The sequence below is a fragment of the Acomys minous genome, assembly GCF_964271855.1.
Source record: "Acomys minous genome assembly, chromosome: 17".
Taxonomy (NCBI): domain Eukaryota; kingdom Metazoa; phylum Chordata; class Mammalia; order Rodentia; family Muridae; genus Acomys; species Acomys minous.
Window position 1 is genome coordinate 45,138,117 of NC_140500.1, and position 27,914 is coordinate 45,166,030.

At 43.9% G+C, this 27,914-nt stretch overlaps 1 protein-coding gene across 14 annotated transcripts in view; it reads left to right on the top strand.

Moving 5' to 3' along the window:
• FOXP1 (forkhead box P1) overlaps window positions 1-27,914 on the top strand; it is a 606,995-nt gene that overhangs the window by 453,838 nt on the left and 125,243 nt on the right. For all 14 annotated transcript variants that reach the window (XM_084764905.1, XM_084764900.1, XM_084764899.1 and 11 more), the window contains one exon: window positions 1,091-1,276. In XM_084764905.1, coding sequence (XP_084621031.1) covers window positions 1,091-1,276 — 186 coding nt within the window. The remainder of the gene's footprint in view (window positions 1-1,090; window positions 1,277-27,914) is intronic.

Below are 27,914 nucleotides of genomic sequence, written 5' to 3' on the forward strand. Positions count from 1 at the left end.
CTTGTCTGATTGCCAATTTACACCACTTCCATAACTGCTACCTTGAAAAAGAACCTTCCCATAAAAGGCTTGAAAGAGCCATTTAAACTAACAAGCTTGGTTCTTGGGTTCATAGTGGAAAGTGAGATGCCCACAAGTCACCCCTGCTAAACTTTCCTTTTATTTTATCTCTGTCTGTTGGACTATATAGGATAGGTCAGGTTGGACTCAATCTCTCATAATGACCTTGCATATCTGAGATATTTTGTAGATACCATAACCAAAAATTTTAATGTTGGGAAGAAGAACATCTATGTATAATCATTGTCCTAGGAGCACACACACACACACCTCAAGATGCCCTTGAACTTTGACCTTTTAGCTTCTCCCTCCTAAGTGCTAGGGTTACTAGGGTGACCATGTATGCCACCATGCCCATTTCATTTGGTACTAGAAGTCAGACCCAGTGCTTTGTGTGTGCTAGGCAAGCCCTCTATCATCTGGGAGATATCCTCGCCCATAGGTTTTTCTTCTCCGTCTTCCGGGGTGGTCATTCCAGATGTACGTCCATCTGCTGTAAGCTGTCTGTAGGCATAACTGTTACTGTGGCCGCTCATTTTCCTGTGCTTTACTATCTAGCTCTTTCTCTTGAGTTGGATGCAGGTGTGGTGAAAATATATAAAACTTGGCTTCCTAAGTTTTCCCAAGAAGAATCCAGCAGGACATGGTATCTCTAATAAGAGCCCTTCCTCTTCCCTTGAGCCTTAAATTTCCCTCATCCCTCCTGATCCCTCTCTAATATCTGTCCACAAATTGCCGGCCATTCATACTTACAGATGCCATGGCAAGTATTTAATGGGAATGAAGTATCTACTTACATATGATACTGCGTCTAAGGAATCATGGGTAATTTCACCAAATCAAAGGAAATGTAAACACATTCTGGAACGTTTTCTCTGTAAACTGGCAAGAAGATTCATGTGCCATTTCCTTTGCCTGGAAATGAGAAAGTAAGGGTCATCCCTGAAGAGTTTTTCCTGAGATCTCTTTGTCAGGAAGTCCCCAGACCTGTGTAATAAGGAAGCCTTTCCCTTTATTTTTTTTCTTGTAGGCCCTGCAGGTAGCAAGGCAGCTCCTCCTTCAGCAGCAGCAACAGCAGCAGCAGCAACAGCAGCAGCAGCAGCAGCAACAACAACAACAGCAACAGCAGCAGCAACAGCAGCAACAGCAGCAGCAACAGCAGCAAGTTAGTGGATTAAAGTCTCCCAAGAGGAATGACAAGCAACCAGCTCTTCAGGTAGCAACACTTTGTCAAAAAAATATTGTCATACTCTTTTCCATGGCTGAGAAGCCTTATAGAGGTGGATTTTGATGACCATTGCGTAACAATCTAAGGAAATTTTGGGCAAATGTATGTTTTTAGGTTATGAGCAGATTATGAGATCATGAGGAAAATCTCTCTTTGACCAAAAACTTTTTTTTGACATATCAAAATTTTTAATCTTGGGAAGACTTCAGCCTGCTGGAGGACTCGTGCGTGTATAAAATGGCCCTGATAACAAGCAGCTACCCACTTCACCATTCCTCATTTCCAGTCCCATGTAACCATTTTCCTACCTTCAAGTTGACTCTTTTTAGTTTCCACAAGTGGGAGAGTGGACAGTACTTGCTGCTCTAGGTCTAGCTGGCTTCACTTACTGATATGTCCCCTCTCTCCAACCATGTTTCCGCAGATGACAAGAAGCTTCTTCTTTGCTGATGAAGTGGCTTCATTATTGTTAGTCCACTTACCTGGTGACAGGCATGTAGGCTGATTCCATGTCTTAGCTGGCGTGACTACAGCAAACATGAGTGCGTGAGGATCCTGTCAGGAGGCCAGGATGTTGCTTATTTTCTGGTGCCGTGATAAAGCACCATGTGCCATGACCAAGGCAACTTCAGGATGAATGTGTTTGTTGGGGCTTCTCATTCTAGAGGGATAGGAGTCCATCATGGCTGGGGAGGCATGGCAAGCAAGTGTCAGACTTGGCAGCAGGAAGCTGAAAGCTCGCATCTGAATCTGAAGCAAGGAGAGTGACCTGGAATGGCACAAGGCTTTTAATCGCCAAGCCAGCCCCCAGTGATGTAATTCTTACAACAAGAGGTTTATGAACCACATAAACCTCACAAACAGTGGCATCAACTGGGAACCAAGAGTTCAAATGCCTAAGACTGTGGGGGCCATTTCACATTCGAGCCATCTCCACTGACTTCATTTCCTTCCTATATATGCCCAGGAGTGTTCCAGCTAAGTCATATGATGGTTCTGTTTTCAGGTTTTTCAGGGTCTGCGTACTGTTTGAGGACCCTTCATCATACTTTTCATACTGGCCAGATCCATGGCTTCCCCACTGGTAACATACACAAGTTCCCTGTTGTGGAGACATAGTCGCTATTCCTAAGTAGGGGTCAAGGGTGCAGAGATGGCCCTGACATCTCACAGGCTTTGGACCGTTCCACACTATCCTTCAGAAAGGAGCGCTACTTAACAGCTCCAGGTGTCTGCGGTGTCAAGTGCTTCTGTTTGGCCCCAGGGGGATACTATGCTTCTGATATTATACCCAGTAATGAATATAACAGAATACATGGCCTCCTTCAGTAGATGTTTGCAGCATGTTTCTGAATCATTAATTGAAAACGGGGAACAATTTTTATGAAATGATAACAAAAGAAGATTGTTTCCACAATTTCTCATTTCTGGCACATCGAGGGCCAAGGGTTTAAGTAGAAGGAGGGGTGAGTTCATAAAATCTAATTTGGATTTGGGTCTTGGAGTAGAAAATTGCAGTAGAACTTTCAAAGAGACTCAAATCAGGCTTTTTATGCCCACGTTCAAGTTAGGAGATAGGTATGAGGTGCCCCCCCCCATTGGAGGCTAAGGAAGGGTTTCTCACTGGAAGTGTTGTGACAATTTGTGATGAGCAGTAACACAGTGTTACTTGTCATCTGCCTGTGTTGTCACTTGTGACCTACGTGTGTTGACTTCTCCCTGGATTAGGATAAATCATGTCAACTTCTAAGCTATCCTGCACACGCCGTCCTGTCCTTGGTAAGCCAATTCTGGCTCTCCTACTGTGCCAGAGAATCTGTCCCTCTTCCAAAAAAGTCCAACCATATAGTGACAGATTACTGGGCAAGTTGAGCATCGGTGTGGACTGTTTACAAACTCTCTCCCTAGGACAGCTGTTTGGTAAACTACCAGTAACTCGCACCCTTTAACTCTGTGTGGGTGCGGGTGTGGGAGACAGTTTTAATGAGGTGCAGTGCCGTGGAGGGCGGGTGTCAGGTGTTGTAAGAAGGGCTTTGTTGTGCAGATGTCTTAAGAACAGCTCAGGAGGAGGAAATATGACTGTGTTGACCTTTCAGCTGTGAGCTTATTTGTCAGGATTCAAATAAGTTGAAAGGATCAAACTGAACAGTTTCCGTAGTCAGTCTGGGAATTGTGTTTCAGGGGTCAGCAGTGGAGGCCACATTGCAGATTCCATAACATAGCCAATTGTTGGTACATATTAAAGTACCAGGGCATCTCCTGCAGACAGAGACACAATTAAAATTCTAATTTATTAATGTATACAGGGAGCTGGCCCAACCTGTCACTCAGTGATTCAAATGCCTGTCCGTTCTTTGGCCTCCCTCTTGGAGCCTCTCACAGCCTGGAAAATACTAGGAGTCCTGTTGAATTTATCAGGACTCAAGTACACTGGGAAGTGGGTATCCATAGGGCAGCTTTGGTCTGAAGTTTTAAAAAAATATACAGAGACACTGTCCAATCATAGTGCCCTAGAGAATTGAATATCACTTACGATTAAATTGTTTTCTGTGTGTGTGTGTGTTGCACACCAAAGATTGATTGATTGTGTTACTCAGTCCAGTCCACACTTCATAGCCTTGGTTATCCTGGAACTTGCTATAGTGACCAGGTTGGCCATCCTGCATTCCACCTTTCTTTTTTGAGACATCAATTCTCACTGAATTTCAACCTACCAATTCAACTACGTGGCTTGCTGTTGAGCTCCAGGGACCTTCCTGCCCCCCACCCCCCAACGCGCGTGCGCGCGCGGGCGCACACACACACACACACACACACACACACACACCAAGCTACAATTGCATATGAAGATCTCTGTGCCTTGTTTGCACATGTGGGTGCTGTAACCTGAACTCACTTGCTCATGCTAGGAGCCCTTTACCCTGATCTGTCTCTCTAGCTCCAGTGCTTGGGTTTTTAAAACCTGGCATCTAGGGTAATGAGTAAATGTTCGTTAGGCTAAATAGACAAATGATGTAAAGTTTCAGGGGATTTCCTTTCGAGGGCTCTATTTTTTTTTTTCTTGACAGTTAAGGATTTTAGCATCCAAACCAAACAGTCTGACATGGAGCATGTTGTAGATTATGGCTAAGTCGATGTGAGACCCACTATGGTGTGCTCTGCAGTTCAGCCTGTACAGAAGAGATGGAAGGAGAGTGGTTATCAGGAAGTCTAGTCTGGTGAAGACGCTGCTAGGTGTCCTCTGGGCTTCTCAGGAGTAGAACTGACAAGCAGAAAATTTAGGCTGAGTTTTGAGAGTTGGTGCGTGTGCACGGGTGCATTCGTGCATATGTGTGTGTTGTCTTTGTGTCCTGACCTATTGCTGGATAGAGGGTTGCTCAAATCCAGTAAGCATAGAGCGTCACTCAAACCCACTAAGCTTTATTAATTTAGCCCTGCCACCTACTAATAGAAAGGAGAAAGTACTAATCTCTGTCACATGGTCTATCACCTTTTTATAAAAAGATATGTGTAGCTTTGGTACCTCTCAGAAGAAATGACCTTGACATTGAAGTCCATCCTGGCGAGCCTTGTCCCTGGGCGTCTCGCCTGGAGTGGCTCTGAAATGAAAGGGAAATCCTGCCAATCTGCACAGCGGTCCTCTCTGATCTCCAAACCCTTCAGAACTCTACATTCAGAGATCTGTGCTAGCAGATTTCAGACCTGCATAGAGGAAGGCTTGACGGGGAAGGAGGATTTGATCTGCTGAGGGCTTGAGATGCGGAAAGGAGAAAAGAAACCTTAAATTCCCAAATAGGCTATGGCCCGTGTTTTAAGCACTCCTCACACTTTCCTTCTTCATGTTGGCGGCCCACTCCGGTTCCGCAGGCGGATGAGACAAACACAAGGAAAGGGAAAGTGAGAGGAGGCTGTAAGTGGGTACTCGGCAGAGATAGAGATCATGAACCCAAGTCAGACAGCACCAAAGTGGACTAATCTCAATAGCAGAGAAAGGCGCGCTGCTGGTACATGTTAAACCAAGCCTGGTGCTTGCGTTCTCAGCACACAGCCTGGCTAATGGATGAACAAGGTGTGAACCAAGTACCCAGGCCCCTTTTGGAGTTCTTGACTGGTATTCGGCTTACCATCCTACATGGCCCCTTTTTGCTTATGCTGTAAATTTGCCTTGCAAATTTCCTTTTTATGAAAGATAGAAGTGGAAATTGGAAATTGCCTCCATACGTAATTCACAATCAGAATGATCTGAATTCATTAGAGGCATTTTGGTGAGCCACAGTGCGCTGGGTGCTGGGCTGGTGCTATTAGGACCCTATGCTGTTGACACAGACCCTGCCCTCAGGATGCCGTGCAGCTAGATGTGAATTAGTTTGATTTTGCTTAAAAGAATTAAGAGGTGGATAAAAATAGTAGGCTGCTTTTTATAAATATTTATATACTTCTGAAGATTGCTTAAACAAGTGAAATAAATACATAACAGTGCAGATGCCCCCTTCCCCCTCCCATAACCTCCAAAGCCCGTGGCTCTACTGGCTAGCGATTAGTTTGTAGTAAATGAGCAATTTTTTTTTATTGATCAAATCTTGGAACATTGACTGCCGTAGCTGGGTAGTAATTCCTTTTGGTTCTTTAAGCATTTTAGTTGTTGGCTGGGACACATATACTGGAAGGAAGTCAAATGACACAGTTTCTCCCCAGAAAGTCAAAGTACATGAGGGTTCGGCAGCCTGCAAGTCAAGACAGAAAGCCAGCCTTGTGTAGTGCTTCCGGTGGGAGGCTGACCACAGCTCCAGGCTGGCTGAAGAGAGTGTGAATTGACAGCTGGGCATCACCTTGGTTTCCCTCCCCTATTTCCTCCAAGGTTAGATGCCTCGCAAGCCCCTGGCCCAGGAGGCCATTTTTCCTCTCCATGAGGATCAATAGTGAAACCCACAGGAGGACCAGCCTTAGGCTCATGATTGTAAGGGGTCCAGCTTTGAGGTTCAAACACAAGATTCAACAGGTGTTTGGTTTTGTCTATCTTGTATCTTTTCCTTTGCATTGTCTTTTTTTTTAAGGAAAGATTTTATTTATTTATTGTATATGAGTGCTCTAATTTGCATGTACACCTGTTATGCCAGAAGAAGACATTAGATCACATCACAGATGGTTGTTAGCCACCATGTGGTTGCCGAGAATTGAACTCAGGACCTCTGGAAGAGCAGACAGTACTCTTATCTCTCTGGCCCCCTTTACATTGCCTTAATGCCACATAGGGTCTCAGACCATTTCTGTCACTCACTAAGAAATAAGTTCCTAAGAGGAAAACCTTAAAGGAAACTCCAGTTTAATTTTGTACTAGTGAGATGGGACACTTTCAGAGTACCAGCCCTTAAAAATATCTCTGTTGCACTAGGTTAGGAAAGTGGATCATTCATTAAACTGCATCCCTTAAGGTTCCAAGTAAACAATGCCTATAGCCAACATCTCTGCTCTTTAAAAGGGATCAGAAAGGTCAGAATGTCTGTCCCTTATAAGATGCCGTCCTTTGCATACCTTTGAGAATCTTAAATCCCTATAAGCAAGTTTTGATAAGGAATAAAAAAAAGTAGAAACAATTTTTTTGAGACAGGGTTGGCTGTCCTGGAACTCACAGAGATCCTCCTGCCTCTGCCTCCCGAGTGCTGGCATTAAAGGTGTGCGCCACCACTGCCTGGCAGAAATGATGATTTTTAAAGTAGTTATGACATCTTGTAGGTCACACAGAGTATGAGAAATAGGACAGAAGGAGCGAAATAACTCAGTAGGTAAAGGAGTTGGATTCAGGAGCCTGGAAACCTGAGTTTGGTCCTCCAAAGCCACAGCGGAAGGAGAGAACCAACCACACAAAATTGTCCTCTGACCGTCACACATGTGCGTGGTGCACACACATCACGCACCATAGACATCTGATAATAATTTACAGATACATTTATCTAGATAGTAAGCATATATTTATATGATAATTATCCATATGATGGGAACACTGGCCTGCCCTCCCCTCCAGCATGATGTCTATGCATGCAGAATTTTGTATCGTTTTAAGGGTTTCATGTGATTCAAGGAGCCTAAGTTTATCCTCCTGAGTTCGGATTCTGGTTTTAATAGTCCCATTCTGTCCTTGCCTACAAAATGATGACATGAGTTGTGATGGGGCGGCTTGTGTTGAACGGCTCATGTTTATTTAAATTTATATGACCATGTCCTAGTCTCACCAAGACAAACCCACTCCATGTCTGGGTATGTTTATTTTATTGGCAATCTCACTCTCATAAGTATCTCAGTGTGGACATTTACGTATAGTTAGCTTACCTCTGAGCACTTGAATATTAAAATGAAAATTAAATGCTAGTGTTTTATATCAAACTCTCTTAGTTAGGGTTGCTATTGCTGTGATAAAAACACCATGAACAAAAGCATGTTGGAGAAGAAAGGGTTCCTTTGGCTTTCTCTTCCACAGCACTGTTCATCATCAAGGGAAATCTGGGCAAGAACTCAAACAGGATCCATGAAGTAAGACCCAATGGAGAGGCCATGGAGTAGTGCTTCTTACTGGCTTACTCCTCATGGCTTACTCAGCCTGTTTCCTTATAGAACCCAGGACCACCAGCCCAGGGATAGCATCACCCACAGTGGGCTGGGCCCTCCCTCATCAATCATTAAGAAAATACCTTACAGGCTTCCTACAGTCTGACCTTATGGAGGCATTTTCTTAATTGATTTTCCTCCTCTCAGATGACTTTAGCGTGTGTCAAACTGGCATCCAACTGTCCAGCACACAAACCATGTGTGCATCACCACGGGCAGAGTGATGAAAGTGTTGTCAGTGCTCAACCAGCCCCATAGCACTTCTGTAGGATGGGTGACTGTGGAGAGGAAAAACTGAAACTCGTAAAGGTTCATGGGAGTAGTCACAGAACACCCAGCCAGGCCTCGAACACTGATGGGTAGCCAGGCTCCAGAGAGCCACAGGCCATCTGTGTTCTACCTGCAGCTAATAGCTGCCTCTCCTTCATGTGTGTTTTCTCAGTCCCCACTGAGTGTCATAGTTTCCATAAGTAAGCAAATTATCATGTTTTCTATGTGGTAAACAACAACAACAAAAAAAAAACCCAAAATGAACCCAAACCAATTCTGCTGTATATATCTGACTTCAAAGAGGAAGGCCACTTAGATCTCCATAACTTCCTAATTACAGCTGTGCGTGTGTCTGTGTGTATTTCTGTGTCTGAACATCAGGACAGTGGGCAGCAGTGAAAAGAATGATCCCTTTTCCTCAAGGCTGATTGCTCCTCTGAGCTTACGTGTGTTGGAACATGGAGTACTGTGTTACAATCACTGCACGGGCTAGGAGGTGGAGAGGGACAAGGGAAAAAAACATACTTGACTGGTCAAAAATGTGTAAATTGCTGACAAAATGACACATGTAATTAAGAGTGTTCCTACCATTTTACCTTGTGGTTTCCACCTCCAGTGTTGAGAAAGAGAGTGACTCCCACCTCGCTAATTACCATTATCACTGAAATGCTGGGGTTGGAGTCATTAGTTCCATGTGCATTTAATTAGAGGAAGGCTGAAATTGGATTTAACTTATTACTTTTTCATGGATCACTTTCTTGTCATCACTTCAAATTGGATTGCAGCCCCAGGTAACTAATTATTAGAGCCACAGGATCAAGAGTGAAAAAAAAAAAGGTAATTAGGAATAACACTGTCGGACCCTTGCTGGTCATCTGCTTGTGCTTCAGGGAAGGGGGTGAGGGGAACCAAAGAAACACCCGTGCACTGCAGTATTACAGACTGGAGAGTTGGAGCCCTGCGTAGTTGCTAAGCATCATGGGAGTGCGTCACCACCCATAGTGGCTTCTGTGATCCCCAACTGAGTTGAAGATGTTGACTCCACGTGATTCCACTCTCAGTTTTTCATACCTAGATTAAGCTTGTGAAAACAACAGATTGGGTGGAGGTATGAAGCTTCTCAACAACTGTGTCTTCTGCGGACCTCACAAGCATGAGTACAACAAAGCTGTCAAGATGCCTGTGAGCCAGAACACGGCGTGTTTTAAGTCCAGGGAGCTAGAATTTAATGAACATATTAATGTTCCAGAACCATCATTCATATCTGACGGGAGAGTATGTCAGTTGGCATTACACTAAGATTTAGAGTTTCCGTATTTGGAGTTATTTGTCAAAGCTTCCGGTATCCTATAATGCTCAGGTCATTTCCTTTGCTTCTGGTTTGTTCCCTACCATACCCACATAGTCCAGATTCTGTAGAGGCTTCCTGGGGGTTTTGTATCTCTTTCCACTCTCATTGAAAATACTTTAAATTATATTGTTTCCATGTGTCGAACAGAACTCAGAGCTACAAGCAATCAATTTTATAGACATTGTCTGAAAAATGTTGATGACAGTTAGAGGATGTGAACGGATTGGATTGTAAAGTACCAAGGACTAAGTGTGGAGAGAGACAGAGACAGAGACGACAGAGTTTTCTTACTTCCCAAAGTTCTGTGAGTCAGATTTTCTCAAGAGGTGCTTCTTAAACAGAGCAGAAGGGCTGGAGAGACGGCTCGGTAGTTAAAGAGTGTGGGCTAATCTTCCAGTGTGCACATGGTGTCTAACAACCGTTTGTAACTCCAATCCCAAGGGACACAAAGCCCTCCTCTGCCCTCTGTGGGCATTGTATGCGTGTGGTAAACAGACATCCGTGCAGGTAACATGCCCCCACAGATCAAAATAAATACAATTTTTATAAAAGAAGGAAAGAAAGAAAGAAAGAGAAAAGAAAGAAACAAAGGGGCGAGCTGAGAGTCCACTCTGGTAATTCAGTGAGAATCTCCTTATGAAATATGACAGGCAGAAAAACATTTGGTTCTCCATTAAAATGACTCACCAAGCAGCCCGCTTCAGTGCCTTTATGTTGTTTAAAATCTGTTTTTGAATGTTCTGCTAATGTAAGCAAATAACGGTGATTCAGTGCTGGGTGACTTTTCCCACCCTTGTGAGCCAGGCTTGCTCTGGAGTGTCACCCAGGATGAGCCTCCCAACCCCTCCTCCAGAACCACTCATCAGAGGTCACCACGTTAGTGTTACTCGCAAAGTGATAAAACACCCTTCCGGGAATTACACGTCTCTTTCCTGTGTAATCCTTCTAAGCAAACTGGCAAGACCCAAAATAGTAATCATCAAGTCTAATGCAGAAAATTAAGGCTTTTTGGTTGGTGTTGTTGGAACATCTTAAGTTGATTTAGGAGTTTTGTACACAGTATTCGTCTGTGGTTGAAAGGGGCCACGCTGAGGTCAAGTGATGTAGTGTTTTCCATTTTTCCATATGAGCCTCTCAGTGTGTGATAAAAGCGAACTCCTTTATTTTCTAAGTCTGCAAGAATTTCTGATGAAATGCAGAGGTCAGGGGTGTTCCCTGTCAGTTTGAGCAGCCAGTATTCGTTAACTACTGTTTTTTCTTCATTTCTCTCTCTCCCTCTCTTTCCCCCTCCTACTCCCCCCTTTTTTTCCTGTCCCTTCTCCATCACTTCTTCCCTCTCTCCCTTGCTCCCTCTCTGCATGTGTGTGTGCTTGCGTGTGTGTGTGTGTCTGTGTGTCTGTGTCTGTGTGCGCACGTACACACACGCGCACACATGTAACTTTTCTTCCCTGCTCTCCACTCTCCCTACACTGTGCCACTTTTCTGACACATGCCTAGTGAGGTCCTCCAATCTGAAACTCATTAGCACACAGCTTTGGACCCTGTCCAGTGGTTTGAAAGTTTCCTGAAGCCTAGAATAACAGCATTCAGTGCAACATCATGGACTAGAAGTGACAATGGGGGTAGTCGTGTTCCCCTGGCACCCTGCCTGGTCAGGAAAGCCAGCTGACCTCAAAACACGGGGAGACAGAGGTCACACATATGGCATGGGCTCCTGAACTTTGATCCTCGGAAAGTGTCTTCTGAAATCATGGGCATGGCAGCCTTTCCCCTTAACTGGTCACTTCAGATGGGGTCACAATATCACCAGGGTGAGCTGTGAGAACACGAAAGCAATTAGAGAGCATGAAGCCCAGATCATATATTTTACTTCTGAAAGCAGTGGACGTAATCCTTCCTTCATGCATGCATTCATGCTTTTCAAACTGTATTCACTTGAAAGTCACTGTGGCGAGATCCTGTGATCAAGACACCGCCCTTGCCCTGACCTCAGGAGAGTTATGCTGTGGGTCAAGTTCAGTTAAGCTGGGTTTTCAGACAGGCATCTGTCCAGAAAGAAAACCCTAATGATAATAAATACCGAAGGTGACAGTACTTTCCAGCAGGCAGCTACTCTACAGAAGCCCCGTGGGAGTCTTACCACCATGGCTGTTCTGTATGTATGTGCATGTGCACATATGTACACAAGTATGTGCAGTGCACATGGAGGCTAGAGATCTATGTTGGGATATCTTCCTTAGTCACTCTCCTCCTCATTTTTAATTTTTTATTTCTATTTTTGTGTATGCATATATGTGAGTCTGTGTGAGTGTATGTGTGAGATAGCATCAAATTCCCCAGTACTGGAGTCTCGGACGGTTGTGAGGCACCTTGATGTGTGTGCTGAGAACTGAGTTCAGGGCCTCTGGCAGAGCAGCAAGTGTTCTTAACCACTGAGCCAGGGCTCCGTTCCTCCTACCTTATGTATTGAGAAAGAGTCTCTCAGTGAACCTGGGGCTGACTGGTTAGGCTGGGCTGGCCAGCCAGCAAGCCTCAGGGATGCTCTTGCCTATTGTCTCCTTAGGTTTTGGAGTTCTAGGTGCCCACACTGCCCAGGTTTTACATGGATCCCGAGGGTCTTAATGCAGGTCCTCATGCCAGCGTGACAGACCCTTAAGTAATCCACCTCCCCAGGGCTCACTCTTCCCTCCTCACAGATGAGGATAGTGTAGCACAGAAAAGCAGTCTTGCCAGAGGCCATGACCCTGACCAGTGACCCATCCAGGACTCCCACCCACCTACATCTTCTGACAGTGTAATCTGCATCACTTTTGATGCTGCCAAGAGATTCTCTAGGGTTCAGCACGCAGGCACAGTGAAGGGAACAGAATGGGCGTTGTGGATGCCTGGTGCTCCTCGCTAACCATCAGACCACACAGTCTCCTAATTTGGACATGTGTTTATGGGCATGTCTGAAAAATAGCGCCCGTAATTGAAATATGCACTTTCTAAAGGGAAATGACGCTTGGGAAAGAGAAGAAAGCCGGGTATTACTCAAAGCCTGCAGACCACTCTGTAAGTAATTGTCTAAACGCAGCCGTTGAAATTGAGAAGCAGTTTGGAAAATATACAGTTTGGGAAATTTGTGTTTCGATGTAATTACGGTAGTTGTGAGCTGATGTCATGCCTAGTAACTGTTTTTGTATTGCCTACGCCTTTGTTGCCGAGTTGTGATATCATGAGCAAACTATTATAAACATACCATGGATATAGCATGCTTGTGTAACAAAAGATCGGGAACTTTTATTAAGTTTGTTTTGCTTGTCATATTGTAAAAATTTATTATGTGTACTGTGTATATTAGAAACAGATTTGGGTAATTCTGTCTAAATGAAGTCATCCCGGCTATTTCCAGACTGTCTGTTTTTGGTTGTGAATAATTTTCATACATCAGATGGTTGTCATATTTAGTCGCTCTCAAGATTTTAAAGAGAACATATCCCATTCTGAACTTTCGCTATACTTCAGTCTCCTCCCTATTGGGATTGTTTGAGTTTGAAATTATTGCCCGGTAAATTACCGAGATCAACCACTCATTGTTTTTGAAGGGCCTGGGTTGCTGCCTTCTCTCTTTAGCCTGCCCCCCTCATCAAAAGAACAGATTTTTAACTACTTAAGTAGTAGGGTTTTCAAGCGGCCAGGACTCTGCTGGGCAAAGAGCACCAGCGCGTGTCCCTCTTTGTTACAGCCTAGTGAGTTACTCTGGTAAATATTCAGGCTGACAGAGGCCAGCATTTATTGGGATTCCTGGTAAATGAGGATTTTAAATGGGTAGTTCAAAACCTTTGGGTGGATTGCACCTTCCCAGGCACTTCTCTTCTACTCCCTGTGGCTGCTGAGTACTTAGAACCAGAATATTCTGTGGACCGCTTTAGCCTTAGCCATAGCTTTGGTTTTTTTCTTGTTTTTTTGTTTTTTTCTCCTTATTTTTCCTCATCCCTCTCCTACAAATATGGCCTTCCTCCTCCTGAATCGTAGTGCCACTGAATCCCGACACGGTCTCCTTCCTTGTGCATCCCAGTGCGATAGGTTGCTTTGACTGGCTTGTATTTGGCGAGGGGTGGGTAGAGAGAGGGGTTGACTTCTTTTAAACTTCTTCAAATTGGAGTTTCTGGATGTCATGCCTTTTTCTTTCTTCCCAGTTTCCTTTGAGAATCCAAGTTCATCCTTTCTCCAGGGTTTGATTCCTTTGTTCCTTTACAGTGTGTCCCCTTCTTTCGTCAGGAAGGCAGGAGTGACCCCAAGCCCATGGAAACTGCCCTTAGCTGCCTCCCGTGTCCTCACAGGCAGATCGTTCTGTCTCGGGACGTCATCCTTGCCTTACTATCCTCTCCCCCTCTCTCTTCATTTTTGTCCCGTCTGCCATCTTTCCTTCTGCTGGTGTCCTGCCAGTTTCCTTCCGCTGTTCTTGCCTCTGATTGCCGTGCTGCTACTCTGTTCTGGGGTGGGTTGTTCAGACGAATACGCATGGATCTGGGCAAGGGCTTTGCATCCTCCTTGCACTGTAGCCCCCAGACTCTTCTTGATGGGTATTTTGTGTTCTACACATGAGTCTAAACCTTTGCGTAGACACCATCCCCTCTACCCTCCAGAACGTCAGTGGCCCCCTTGTCAGCCAGACCAGTGCGAATTCCGCCCTCCTAGCTCTGCGCTGAAGTAGGAGCCCTGAGAAGATGGCCACTACCTTGCTAGGGAGAGCGGGAGAGACACAGACATTTAGAATCATAATTGCTTTTACAAGGAGATAGAAGAAAACATGGTCCTCATGATAACAGTGGAAAATCCAAGGAATCTAGAGCTGCAGCTACCACCTGCCCTGCCGCCTGCTGTTTAGAACAAATAAGCTTGGTGATTAAATTATGTTTTACATTTCCTTTTTTTTTTTTTTTTTTTCAGAAAAAGATGATGTGCCCGATGACATGAGCACTCTTCCCTTCCTCCCATTTTTCTGCTCACTGCCTTGTGGGCCTAAGCCTCTTCTTTATTAGTTAATCTGGACATGCTTTATGGTGGATTTCTTCTCAGTCCCTAGCTGTAGGACACACAGGCTACCTGTGCCCTGTTGTGCTATGAATAGCCACTTCTCAGACTTAATGAAACCATTCTTAGTAAGACAGCAATAAAATTATGTCTGATTTTTTAAAAAAATTCAATAACACAAATGGATTGTTAGTTATTCTAGATACAAAAGTAATAAGAGTAAGCCACATAGAATTACACAGAGCAGAGAAATTCTCATGTATCCACTTAATATATATATATATATATATATATATATATATATATATATATATATATATATATATTGTAAGAGTGCTGTTTAAGCCCAGCATGGTGGTACATATCTTTAATCCCAGCACTCAGGGGGCAGAGGCAGGCACATCTCTGTGAGTTCAAGGCCAGCCTGGTCTACAAAGTGAGTCTAGGACAGCCAACGTTACACAGAGAAACTCCGTCTTGAAAAAGAAAAGAAAGAAAGGAAAAGAGTGCTATGTAATAGATTCAGGGTCCAGACTACTTATGTCTGCCCCAGGGACCAGTATTAGAGGCAGTGGTCTGCTGACTAGATTGACTAGCAACTGAAAAACAAACCAAAGTGGGAAAGTACTTGATTTTTTTTTTTCTGAGAAGCTTAAGTAACAGATTCGTTGATAGTTTTAGAAATCCTGCCCTAGGTTAACTATGTACTTTGTATGTTCTCCCAGTATCCTTCCGGGATGCTAGGGCAATCCCATTTGTGTCCAGCACTGTATCCCTTCTTATCAGGTCCTATATACTCTGTCCTGTAACTGCATTAACTGCACAGGGCGGTGTTTTGGAGACTCGAGTGGCAGAATATATGGAAGGGAGGAGGCTGAATCCCACTACTATTAATAGCATGATTCCCAGTGTCAGACTGACAAATCAAGTCCTGATAGCATGTTATTCCTGTGTGGCCTTAGGAAAGTAACTTAAACTCTCTTTATTTCCGTTTTCTCATCTAGAGAATATGGCTGGTTACCCTGCCTACCTAAAGGTAATTATGGAGGTTAAGTGATTAATGCCTGAAAGTAGCTCACACAGGGCTTGAGAAACAGTTAATTCTCAGAAGAGACTGCTCTTCTCATAATTGCGTCTTAAAGGGAAAACAGCTACCTGAAAAACTCCAAGTTAACACATTTCAGCTCGCTTGCTATAGAGCACCATCCAGGTAGATGTTTGAGCAGTGGCTTGGCGCCAGTCTCTGCTGTCAACCTACAAGTAAGTGTATTTGATGAAAACCTCAAACCTCTCACTGAGAGTCAAGTTCATCATCTCTCCTATACCTGAGTCCTGCTAAAAGATCTGCTGAGGCAGTGTGAGCCCCTTGGACAGAAAGGCAGCCGGTACTTGGCACAGGTGTGCTTGCTCCTGGTGTGTTATAGTTTGAGTCTTACGTGTCCATCCCTATTTTAAACACTGATGATGCTCTTGAGAGATACTGTGACATTTAAGAATAAGTAGGCGGTGAGGGACACACTCTGGAAGGCAGTGTTGGGACACCCTTACTTTCTTCCTGGCATCTGTTGGTGAGTGACTTTTCCTGGCCACATGTTTCTGCCATGCTGATTACCTCACCACAGCCCTTAACAAAGCTTCAACCTCTGAAGAGACCCACAATCAGCCTTTATCCCTGGCAAGTTGAGTCTTTTAGGTATTTCAAAAATATGATTGACAGCCCCGATGGGCTAGTTCGTTTGGTATGTTGTATTTTCATACTGTTCTGAAGACCTATCCTCAAGTCCCTTATGAACTAATGCTAGACAGTCTTCAAAGGCAAGGAGGGATCACTGTCCTATGTCTCAGCTCCTGGTCACTCCTGACCATGCCTCTAACAAGCTAGGCGATCTGTAGAAGCTTCCTGTGTGTGTGCATTGTATAAGCATGTAGAAGCCAGCCATCAACCCTGCGAGTCATTCCTTGGGTGAAGATACTTGATTTTTTTTTTTAAAGACAGGTCTTTCACTGGCCTAGAACTTAGCAATGAATCACAACAACCTGCCTGTCTCTGCCTCCCTGGTCCTGGGATTACTTTCTCATGCTATCATACATGGCTTTTTTTTTTTTTTTAATGAATTCAGGGGATCATGAATCCTCATGCTTGTATAGCAAACAGTTAACCAAGTGAGCCATCTCCACAGTCTGTAGGTGCTTCTTTCATGAATGAGTTACTAAATGAGAACGTGATGAGTTAGTGAGTGCGCGAAGGGATGAATGAAATATAAAAGCTAACAGGTAGCTGCATTGATAACCTGCTTTCAATAATGAGGCCACACACTAGTCTCAGGTTCATACTCCTCCAGCAACATTTTAAGACCATAAAAAGCATTAAAAGAATCTAAAGGTACTCCTGCCCAAATCGGACTTCAAGTGCCTGACATGCATGTTGGGTAGAGAGTGGAAACTAAGGGGCCCCTGCATGGAGGATAGGCTGCCCTAATGCCCTCTGCCTGCCTTTATACATTTGCTAATCTATTTAAGGAATAATATTAATGGCAAAGAACTTTAATTCACCAGCATAGAAAATTAAAGGAGACTAAAGGCAAAATAACTGAAAATGTATTTGGTGTCAAGATTAAGCTCAATGAAGCATGGCGAAGATGGGAGAGATTATTAAACATACGTGGAGGGAGGATGGAAAATACACCTAAATCGTTCATTTTGAAAGGAATTGGTTTACTTGACTATGTGGAATAGCATCACACTCAGGAAAATCTAAGACAAATGCAAGCAAAACAGAATTTAATTGAGCTATTATTTTGCAGACTTTGGCTTAGTTTCAGACAGTCTAATCAAATTGTGCTTTGCTCAAATAACTAATGTTAAATGCAGCCTACCAACAGATGTTTAAAAAGAGCCTAATTGGAAAATCTACATCCTGGATTTAGTCTGTCTCGCTGGAAAGAAAATAGCTTCCAATTTATGTCTTTGAGGACGACACTCAGTGACAAGGGTCACTGAAAAGACAATGTTTTCTTCAAGGAGGCTTGGTGCTTGGGTGGAATTATTTTGAAGCGTCAAGGATGGCACTTTAGAAATTCAATTTCTTGGAAAGTCTCCAGCTCGATGCCATGTAGAAGCCTCCAGAGAAATCCCCTTTATCATATGACATCACTGGGGTCCTGTTACACCCCTGGACTGTGTCAGGAGTTTGTGTGCTGAAATTTATACTGAACCCTCCACGTCCTGTAAGGCACACACTGATTGATGGCATTTCAAGGTGCTGTCAAGGGGGCTAGGTGATGAAGTTGACCTTGCTCCCTCGTCTCAGTTTCAAGTTTGTATATATAAACTCTTACACCTGCCATATTGCTTGGAATGTCTCATGAGCTGTGCAAAAAAAAAAAAAAAAAAAGAAAGAAAGAAAGAAAAAAGAAAAAAAAAAAGAAAGAAAGAAAAAGGAAAATAAAAAAAGGAATTCAGCGTGAGAGTAACTCCTTTCTTTCTTTAGTCTAAGGGTCAGCCATCTATCTCTGTAAAGGACCAGATAGTGAATATTTTTGGCTTCGTGAACCATACTGTCTCTATGGCAACTACTCACTGTACTGTTGTCATGTTAAAACGGGCACAGACAATGAATGAACATGGCTGTATTCCAACACACTTGTGGACACTGAAAGTTTGAATTTCAAATTTTCATGTCATGAAATAATCCGTGTGTGTGTGTGTGTGTGTGTGTGTGTGTGTGTGTGTTTAAACTATTTAACAGTATAAAAGCAACTATTAGCTCCAAGGCTATACAAGTACAGACGGTTGACCAGATTCGGACTATTATTCACTGACCATTTCTTTAGACAACCTGAAGGCGAGCTGCTGAAGACGGAAATCCATCCAGCATCACTGAGTCCCGTGCATCAGTGTGTTTTCTCAGTGCTGAAACCAAATGCCCAAAAAGAAGCAACCCAAGAAAGGAAGGGCTTATTTGGGCTTACAGTTCCAGGGAGTACAGTCTGTCACAGGGGAGAAAGCAGGAGCTTCTGGCCACTGGCCATAGTGTGTGTGCAGTCAGGAAGCAGACAGATGAGTGCTGGTGTTCACCATACTTCCGCTTTTTATTCATATCCCTTATGTAAGCCCATGGGATGGTGCCCACTCGCCATAGCTGCCCTATTAGGATGTGCCTTCCCACCTCATTTAGCACACACTAGAAAATCCTTCTTATATAAACCCAGAGGTCTGTCTCCCAAGTGATTCTTGCTGCTGTTAAGTGGACAATAATTAATCATCACACTCTTTAACTACTAGAGAGTGGGGACCAGGTATGTTTGGAGGAAAAGGCATCTTGCCCCCACTTGCTCAGGGGTACTACTAGCCCCCACATTTCCCTACTTTCTTCTAAACTCTGAACACACTGTAGTTGCTGCAGTCCTGGTAGGAGCAATTCTTCATTCTCATCTTTTGAGTTGTAGGGAAATGACCTTGGATGGCAGGGCAACTAACAGCCCATGACACACACTAAAACTCCAGATGAAGTCACTCTGTCAGGACTCTTCTTCTGTTCCTAATAGCTTCATAACTTACCTGACTTTATGACAAAGAAGCTACTGCCATCTGCCAGAAAACACCTTACTGTATATAAGCCTAGGATGCCTAAGGTTGGAATGGCGCCCCCTTGAGTCGGTGGCGTGGCACTTCTTCAGCAGAAGAGGCTTCTTGAAGTGCCAGGTCATGTGCTTTGGAATTTCCCTCCACTGTTTGCATTTTGAAACCAAGAGTGTCTGATTTCAACAAAGTATCTTCCCTCTGGGTCTCAGTTTCATGTCTGCAAATGACTAGCTCAACCCTGGGAGCGCAGCAGAATAAATAGTTGCCACTACCAAGGGCCAGCAAACAACACTTCTTCAAATCCCAAGACCCTGAGCTGTTTGTCTGTATGGAACCATGGACTGGAATCTCAGTGTACCATGTAAGAGTTAGGTAGCCCCCTCTCCGTTATCTTTGGCGTCCCTATAAGAAGCCCTGGAAGTGACACAAAAGGATAGTGTGCTTGGAGTCGTGTCAGAGGTCTGTGTTGGCGTACACATTATAGAGCTCACCTCTCTCTCTTTATACCCTCATACATTTCTGCTTTGGGATCACTCTCTGTACTCCATTTTTTCTCTCTCATATATTATATGCTGACCACAGTTTCCCTTTTCTCCTTTCCTCCCTGTACCCTCACCCAGCCCCGCCCATCTGCCTGTCCCATTCACTCCTCCTTCATTTGCCTTTAGAAAAGGCCATGCCGCCCAGGGATACCAACCAAAACATAGCAGACCAAGCTGTAATAAGACTAGGCACTTGCCCTTGTATTGAGGCTGGATGAAGCAACTCAGTGGTAGGAAAAGGGCCCCCAAAGCAGCAGAGAGCCAGAGGCAGCCCCCGCTTGCACTCTTAGGAGTCCCACAAGAACACCAAGCTACACAACCATGACGTACACGCAGAGGACCCAGGTCAGTCCCATGAAGACTCCTTGGTTGACAGTTCAGTCTCCATGAGCCTCTGTGAGCCCAGTTAGTTATTCTGTGGATTTTCTTGAGGTGTCCTCGGGCTCCTACAATCCTTCTTCCCCATCTTCCACAGGATTCCCCAAACTCTGCCTAATGTTTGTCTGTGGATCTCTGCATCTGTTTCCGTCAGTTGCCGTATGAAGGCACCTCTCAGGATGAGCATACTAGGTAGCTGTCTGCTCTACTGCAAATTTTTATGTTATATGCCTTTTTTTTTTAATGTTATTCCTAGCCTAACCAAGTTGGGAACTACTGTGTCTTGATAAAAATCAACTTACCTGATTTTCTGCCTGAGTTTTTGTATACCTTTCAGATAAGTGGTGAAACTAACCTACATCTCAGTGTCACATTTGGATGCTAACGTAAGGAATATGTCAATCAAGGACTTGAGTGCTGTTTACAGTGCAGACTCTTCAGTTTATCTAGGACTTTCCTTCTCTGCTCACTGTGCAAAATGTAGGAACACACACACACACACACACACACACACACACACACACACACACACACATGCTTGCGTGTGCGTGTGAAGCCAGGAAAACAGACTGGGGCTCTGACTTCTGTGCCTGCCATAGTGGTATAAGACACCCTGATTCTGTATGTTTGTTTCTAATAAAAGCTTCTTCAGTCTCCACTTTGGTGTCACAGTTTTTGAACTGAGCAGATGCAAGCAATATCATCTTACAGTGGTGTAGCCTATGAGATCCATAGAGCGTCTAGGATGATGGTTAGGTAAGGCAGTCCAGGCTGCAAGAGGCCTAAATACCTACCGTCTAACAGCAAGCAACTAATCTGTCTTTGCTTTTTTTTTTTTAATTTAAGTAATTTATTCATACATCTCAGTTGTTCTTTTTTTTTTCTCTTAACATACGAGTTTCCAATTGGTATTCTACAAAAGAAAGATATTATATGATACATACATATATATTGATTTATCAACAGCGGGTCAGACATTTCAGAGGCGATATAGAGAGCTATGATTTTGACAATATATACAGATAAGTTTAAAAATAAATATTTCATTGTCTACATAGGATAATTTAGAATACTGGCTTGGGGAATGTGTTCTAGGAGCCTTACCATTTGGCATCCGACACAGTATATTTATGCTTAGCTGAAGAGAGTACAACTGCAGGCGAAAGGCATGATCAAGGCCTGGCTGAAACTCTGACGTAGGTTAGGATTTTTGCCAATGGGAGCCTGGACAAAACTGTTTCTTTCTTTCTTATTCTTTTCTTTTCTTTTTTGCTTTTGTTTGTTTGTTTGTTTGTTTTTTGTATGTTTGTTTGTTGAGACAAGGCTTCTCAGTATTAGCCTTGGCTGTCCTGCACTCACTTTGTAGACCAGGCTGGTCTTGAACTTACAGAGATCCTCCTGCCTCTGCCTCCCGAGTGCTGGGATTAAAGGCGTGCGCCACCATGCGCACACCTAACAAAACTCTTTCAATGATCAGACCCTGACACCTGCTGAAGCTTCTCAGTGTGCCCTCACCTTCACCCTTGTGTGGTTTCTGGTGGCTCCTGGATCTGCTGATCTCTAAAGCTCTTGTTTGCCTCACTGTGTTTGCTGACGTGCTAGCCTCTGCTGATGTCCTCATATCTCAATGGCTATATGACCTCAGACTTTCTACCAACCCATTAATAAGAGAGTACAAGGATTCTCCTGGAGAACAAAGCCCCTGGAAGCAAACATGAGGATAGAGCGGTGAATTAGTGGTTCCCGCGCTCACTCGTCTCTCCTCTTGCCTGCTCACGCTAATACTTACCAGATAGTTCCTGGAAACTGCACCCATTCAGTGCCTTAGTCCAGATCTCAGTACTTTGACATCTTCATGCAAGAGTTAAACTGAGCAGAAATAGTTATACTGCAATGTCATAAATACTCTAATGGATGTTATCAGAGAGCTTCGGAGAAACACACAAGCAGGGTGCTTGACATGGCTAGCACAAAGGCAGAACTAAGACATAAATTTTTATTCTACTTTATTTTTACCATTAAAAAAAGATTTATTTATTTACTTTATTGTATGAGAGTTTTGCCTGCATGTATGTATGTATGTATGTGTGCCATGTGCATGTCTGGTATCTGTGGAGACCAGACGAGGGTGTTAGATCGTCTGAACTAGAGTTTATGTATCCTTGTGTGCCCCTATGTGTGTGCCTGGAACTGAACCACAGTCTCTTGCAAGAGCAGCAAGTACACTTTATCAATGAGCCATTTTTCCAGCCACATTTTATTTTACATTTTAATAGCCACATGTGGCTGACAGCTACTGTTTTTTGGACACTACAGATAGAGAACACTTCCATCATTGTAGAAAAGCTCCACGGGACAGTGCTGTTCTTGAAAAAAAAAATGGCCCTTTAAAACAATATGATAATTAAGTCCTTCTGCTAAAAAAAATGGGGCAGGGAGGTCTCTTTTGGGGAATCGAACCTAGGGTCTCACATGTGCTAGACAAATGCTGAGCCATTTCTCGTCCGTAGTTCTTCTGATGTGGCTGGCATCCATGCATCTCTGAACTGTCTGTGTCTCGCTCCTTCCCACATGTGTACCCCTTTACTCCTCACTCATTGTTTTGTTCTCAGCACAGACAATATTTCTGGAAGCTCTGAGAACATCTACTACCTTCATTTTCTCCCCAGGGGCTCAAATTTTCCCTCCAAATAAGAAAAAAACTTGAAAGCTGTGGAAACCGAGCCAAACCCCTTCCTCCACGGTGAACCACACAGAACCTTTGAAAACTGACAATTATTTTTATTTGTGCAGATTTCAGATGGAAATAGGGACTTCAAAGGGAAAACCGAAAAGTACCTCTCTGACCAAGAAAAAGCTCTCTGAATCATTGCCTTCCGCCCGAGGCCGGCTGCTGCCTCTGCTCACCCACAGGAGGATTCAGCCCTGAGTTTCTGCTCACGATACCCCTCTGGTTCCCCCAAGAGACTGCTCCCTGTCCTGTCACCCCCTGTCCCCCACCCCCCGTCGAATTCTTTTGCTTTTTCTTCTAAATATTCACAGCTTTGTTTCTTACACCTGTTGCCCTCATAGGAAGGGTTACTGATCTTTTATTGATGGTGCTCAAATTGATCACTGTATTTCAATTTAGAAATAGATTTACAGTTAATAACTGATAGTGAGTTTACACTTATTTTAGTAGTAGTAACCATGTAATCATGGCACTAAGTTTATTGGTTAAATATGTTGACTGACCAGGAAAAAAAAAACTTGGGATTGTCCTCTTTGACTTGGGGTGTCGATGAGGGGATAATGTTTACTCTAAGCTTCTCTCGTCAGATCTAACCTAAATTTAGGAGTTGTTACTAAGGCGGGACCTTGTCCAAGTGGACTCATTTTCTGAGGTTCTCTGGAGTAGATAAACCAACCAACCGCATTACATTGGGGGATTAATCCAAATTAGTTAGTGTCTGTCTGTCTGTCTGTCTGTCTGTCTGTCTGTCTGTCTGTCTCTCTCTCTCTCTCTCTCTCTCTCTCTCTCTCTCTCTCTCTCTCTCTCTCTCTCACACACACACACACACACACACACACACACACACACAAGCACACAGTACTCCAGATGTTATCTGCTTATGCATCTGATACTGCAGGAGTAGTTAAGATGGTGACTGTGGGCGAGATTTTTCATCAAGCAGTGTTCCTCATCAAGAGGAACATTATGCAGCTGTGAAGCTCTTGAATCAGGAGAGGAGCCAGTGGTCCACCCCACGTGTGTCTCAGAGTCAACTCCACCTAGCACAGCCATTGTTGTGTTCTCAGGTCCAGATCATTCACCTATGCCAGGTAAACTGGAGGCCATACAGCCAAAGAAAAATGGCCTCCCTCCCTGTGAGGGTTCAGGTCATATTTGAGGTGGCTTTCTCCTCACACCCTTCCTGAGCCCCCTCTCTGACTTTGTTTCCTTACATAGATAGAGCTGAAGACTGATTTTTCTTATACATTCTACTTTTCTGGGGACTTGCTGTTGTGAAAGGGAAATGTGGACCATAGCTGTCTCTTCATGGTGGCATCTAGTCAGAGTTGATGGCTTTTCTTGGGAACTGAGTGAAATGTCACTCTTCGCTGCCCTGTGACAATCTCCCCTTCAGGGAGTTCTTTGTGCACCTGCAGGACATTCATTCTTTCACTTCTGCATTACCACATTATTTACTTCATTTTATGAAAACAGGGCATACGTTCCATGACAACCATTGTGACAACTTTGATACGCACAAGACACTGCCATTCTAAAAATAAAACAAAACATGGAACTTTCCAGAAAGCGTAAAAGAAGATTAAGAAGTGGAATTGCTCGGGGGAAGTGTGGATTTTGATATTTATTTTATAATAGGAATAAAGCTGCTGAGAGATTCAAGGCTGAGCAATTGATTCTCTCTTAGTGATTACAAATGGATGGGCCCACAGGCTAGACCTTTTTGCTTGTACACACAGTGGTTAACACTTGTGAGGATTCCTTGTAAAGGTTAAGAAACCTGGAAGTCATCTCCAATTGAATTGCAACTCGAAGCTTCTCTAGACTCATAGCAGTTAGGTAAAGCTGGAGCAGCTTGTATATTCCTCATAGCCTGGCCGTGAAGAGCAGGCACAGCTTTGTCCCCTCCTTGTCGCAGGCTGGAGATGGCCTGTCCCCTCTATCTTGCCTATGCGCTTCTTCAGCAAGTACACCTACAGTCTTGAGGTTTCAGGAATTATTTATGTGTTTGTTTTGTTTGTTATTTATCAGGCCAGCACTTAGTCTTCATCCTCTGTGTATACCCTGGTGTACATTTTGTATACTTACCTAGCTGCCCTTATAGCATATGCTCTTCTTTTGTGTCTGTGTGCAGCAGTGGCCCCCCAGGACAGAAGTGGAGTAACAAGTGGGTAGTTGGAAAGCCAGAGAATATACCCTAAGTCAGGTGATCCACTTGAACCCCTAGTATAAGGTTCTGATACTTTGGTAGTTATCACAGAACTTAATTCTTATAATAATGATGCCAATACTTACTATTTTGCAGAGTCCTGAGACTTGGGGTTGTCGTCTCTGACTGTTCTGTCTTGAGGTTACAGGCTAGTTAAGACTGGGGTGTGACTAGGGCAGCAGGATCTCCCAGTTCTGCGATGGTCATTCCCATGACCTTCGGCAAAAGGCCTCAGATCCTCGTGATGTGATGGTGTGGACCCCTTCATTGTGATGCTTGCCTGACTTCATGGAACAGCATCTGGCTTCCCCTGTAGTTACTCTGGCCTCCTATGACTGTTAGCTCTCTGAATACATAACAGATACCTAAGTCAGTTAGCATAAAGAAAGGGGTGTGGTATGGCACAGCATACATTTTATACCATCATGCAGGAGGCAGAGGCAAGCAGATCTCTGTGAATTTGATGTTAGCTTGGTCTATACAGTGAGTTCTCGTTCAGCCATGGCTATATGGTGAGCCTCTATCTAAAAACAGAAACAAACAAACAAAATGGGAAGGGAGTTCCACAGTTGTGAATGTTTCATCCCATATTTGGGGAGCATGTGAATGCATCACAGGAGTCTGTGACACAAGCCAGCAATCCTTTCCATGGCTGAGATGTGAAAAGAGATGAGTATCCCACAATCCCCTTCAAGAAGGGCTAGTTTCTCACCCCATAAGGATCCACCAACTCCCAGTAGTTCCAAACTTAGGGCCAAGCCTTTATAAGACACAGGCGCACAATAGAGCAGTTGGTAAGCAAACCTTGCCACTCCCAGACCCATGTTGACACCATGTTTGCTGCTCACATAGAGTAGCCCTCCCTTGAAGGCTTCATCACCAGTCTCAACCTTCTTAGCAGCCTTATTTAGAATCACCGCATGAGCGGTCCTAGCTTGCAATGCCTCACTTCTCTCAGCTGTACTAGTCAGAAAACAAAGCTAATGACAAACATGTGACCTGAGCCCTGAGTGAGCACTGCTGGCTCAAGGCTATTGACCAAGCACTGTGCTCCTCACTAAAGGATTCGCCTGTTACTAACGAGGATTGACCAAAGAAGAGGTGCACTGTGCCGAGGTATTTGGTGTCTTGGATTTCTTTCTTAATTTCTCCATGGTCCTGTAGTATATTCATCAGAAGTTACACACTCTTAAGATTCAGATCTTCCATCACAGCCCCAAAGTGACTTCAGTTCAAAATAAGTAAATATGCCTTGCTACCTCTTAGGCAGTGACTCATGTAATGTCTTGCCAGTGTCAGTCCTTAGGTAGACAAGTAGAAAGTGATGGACACGGGTACCCTGACTCCCTCCAATGCAATGGCAATGAGATTCCCTACTTAGTATCTGAGGAATGACTTGGTATCTGTTGGTCTAACTATTCTTCCAGGGGCCTCGGGCAAGCTATAGACAAGACACACAGGGCCCCTGATCTCTGGGACATTACGGTCTTGTAAGGTTGTTGAGAGAGCGAGCCAGAGGACAACCTCAGATGTCTTTCCTTGAGAATCTGTTTATATTGCTCTTTGAGACAGTGTCTTTATTTGTGACCTAACACTTTCAGATGTGGCCAGTGAGCCCCAGGGATGTTTCCTCCTTCCCAGCACTGGGATTGTAAGGACACACACCGGGCTTGTTAAATATGGCTTCTGGGTTTGCAGAAGTTTGCAAGGGGTCCTCAAGTTTGTAAGGCCATTACTTTACTATCTGGGCCATCTTCCCAGCCCAGGATTACATTCTCTTTTTCAAAATAATTATTCTTAGCATTGATCGCTTATGTATTTTGTGGGTTGGGGCCATGCAGCCACATTGTTGTGGAGAAGATAACTTGCATGACTTGCCTCTCTCTACCGTGTGCAGCCCAGAGATAGACTTGATGTCATCATCTGGCTTGGCAGAAAATGCCTTTCTTCACGGAGCCATTTTTGTCAGCTCCCGAGATGAATTCTTATGGAACATTATACTGGCAAGCTAGAAGTCCAAGCAGAGACAGTAGTGACAACAGGCCCATGGGAAACTGGCAGGCCTCTATGAAGAGAGGACTTAGGGCAGAGACTTTAAGAAGCAGTATTCTGGGATAGATTGAGGGAACGGCAAGTGAGCAAGCCCCCATGAGGACAGAGCTTAATTTGCTCTTCTATGTATTAGTAGGAGCTCCATCATTCCCCAGAACCTTAGCTGCTAACACTAGTTCTATTTGTTTTGTTTTGGCACAAGCGTCCCACTTTGTAGCCCAGGTTGGCTTGGAACTCAACAGCCCTTCCCTCTTCACTTCTCACTTGGTGGGGTTAACGGTGTGCACCACCAGGCCCTGCCTGCTTTGCTTCTTTACCATACTCTCCCAACCTGGCTTAACCTTTTTCTCTTTAAAAAATAAAAGTTAAAAGGAAGGAAGGATGAAAAAGAAAGGAGAGTGAGGGGAGGGGGAGAGAGAGAGAGAGACAGAGACAGAGAGACACAGAGAAACAGAGAGACAGAGAGGAAAGCGTTTGCATACTGAACAGATTCACATGGACATCTCATTATGCTGTGGCTGCCTTAGTGTGTATTTCCCCTTTTTCTCCCCACAAAGATTCTACAACATTTTCATATGCAAACAGGTGTTTTTGTTTGTTTCACATGAGTTGCTTTTGCATAATGTGATGAGCCCATGATTTCACATGTACAGTAATTCATAGAAAGTGATAGTCATCTGGCTTAAGAGTCCTCCTCCTCAGAACCAGCCTACTAAATATAGTATCTTCTTAGAGCCATAAAAGGTGACAATGAAAAAAAAGTTACATTTTAGACCGGGTCAGAGTTTCCCCACCCACGAATTTGGTTATAAAAACAGCAAAGTAGGGTTTTTTTTTTTTTAACTTGAATCAGTAAATTTTTAATTTAAATAGTATCCTGTTTTGAC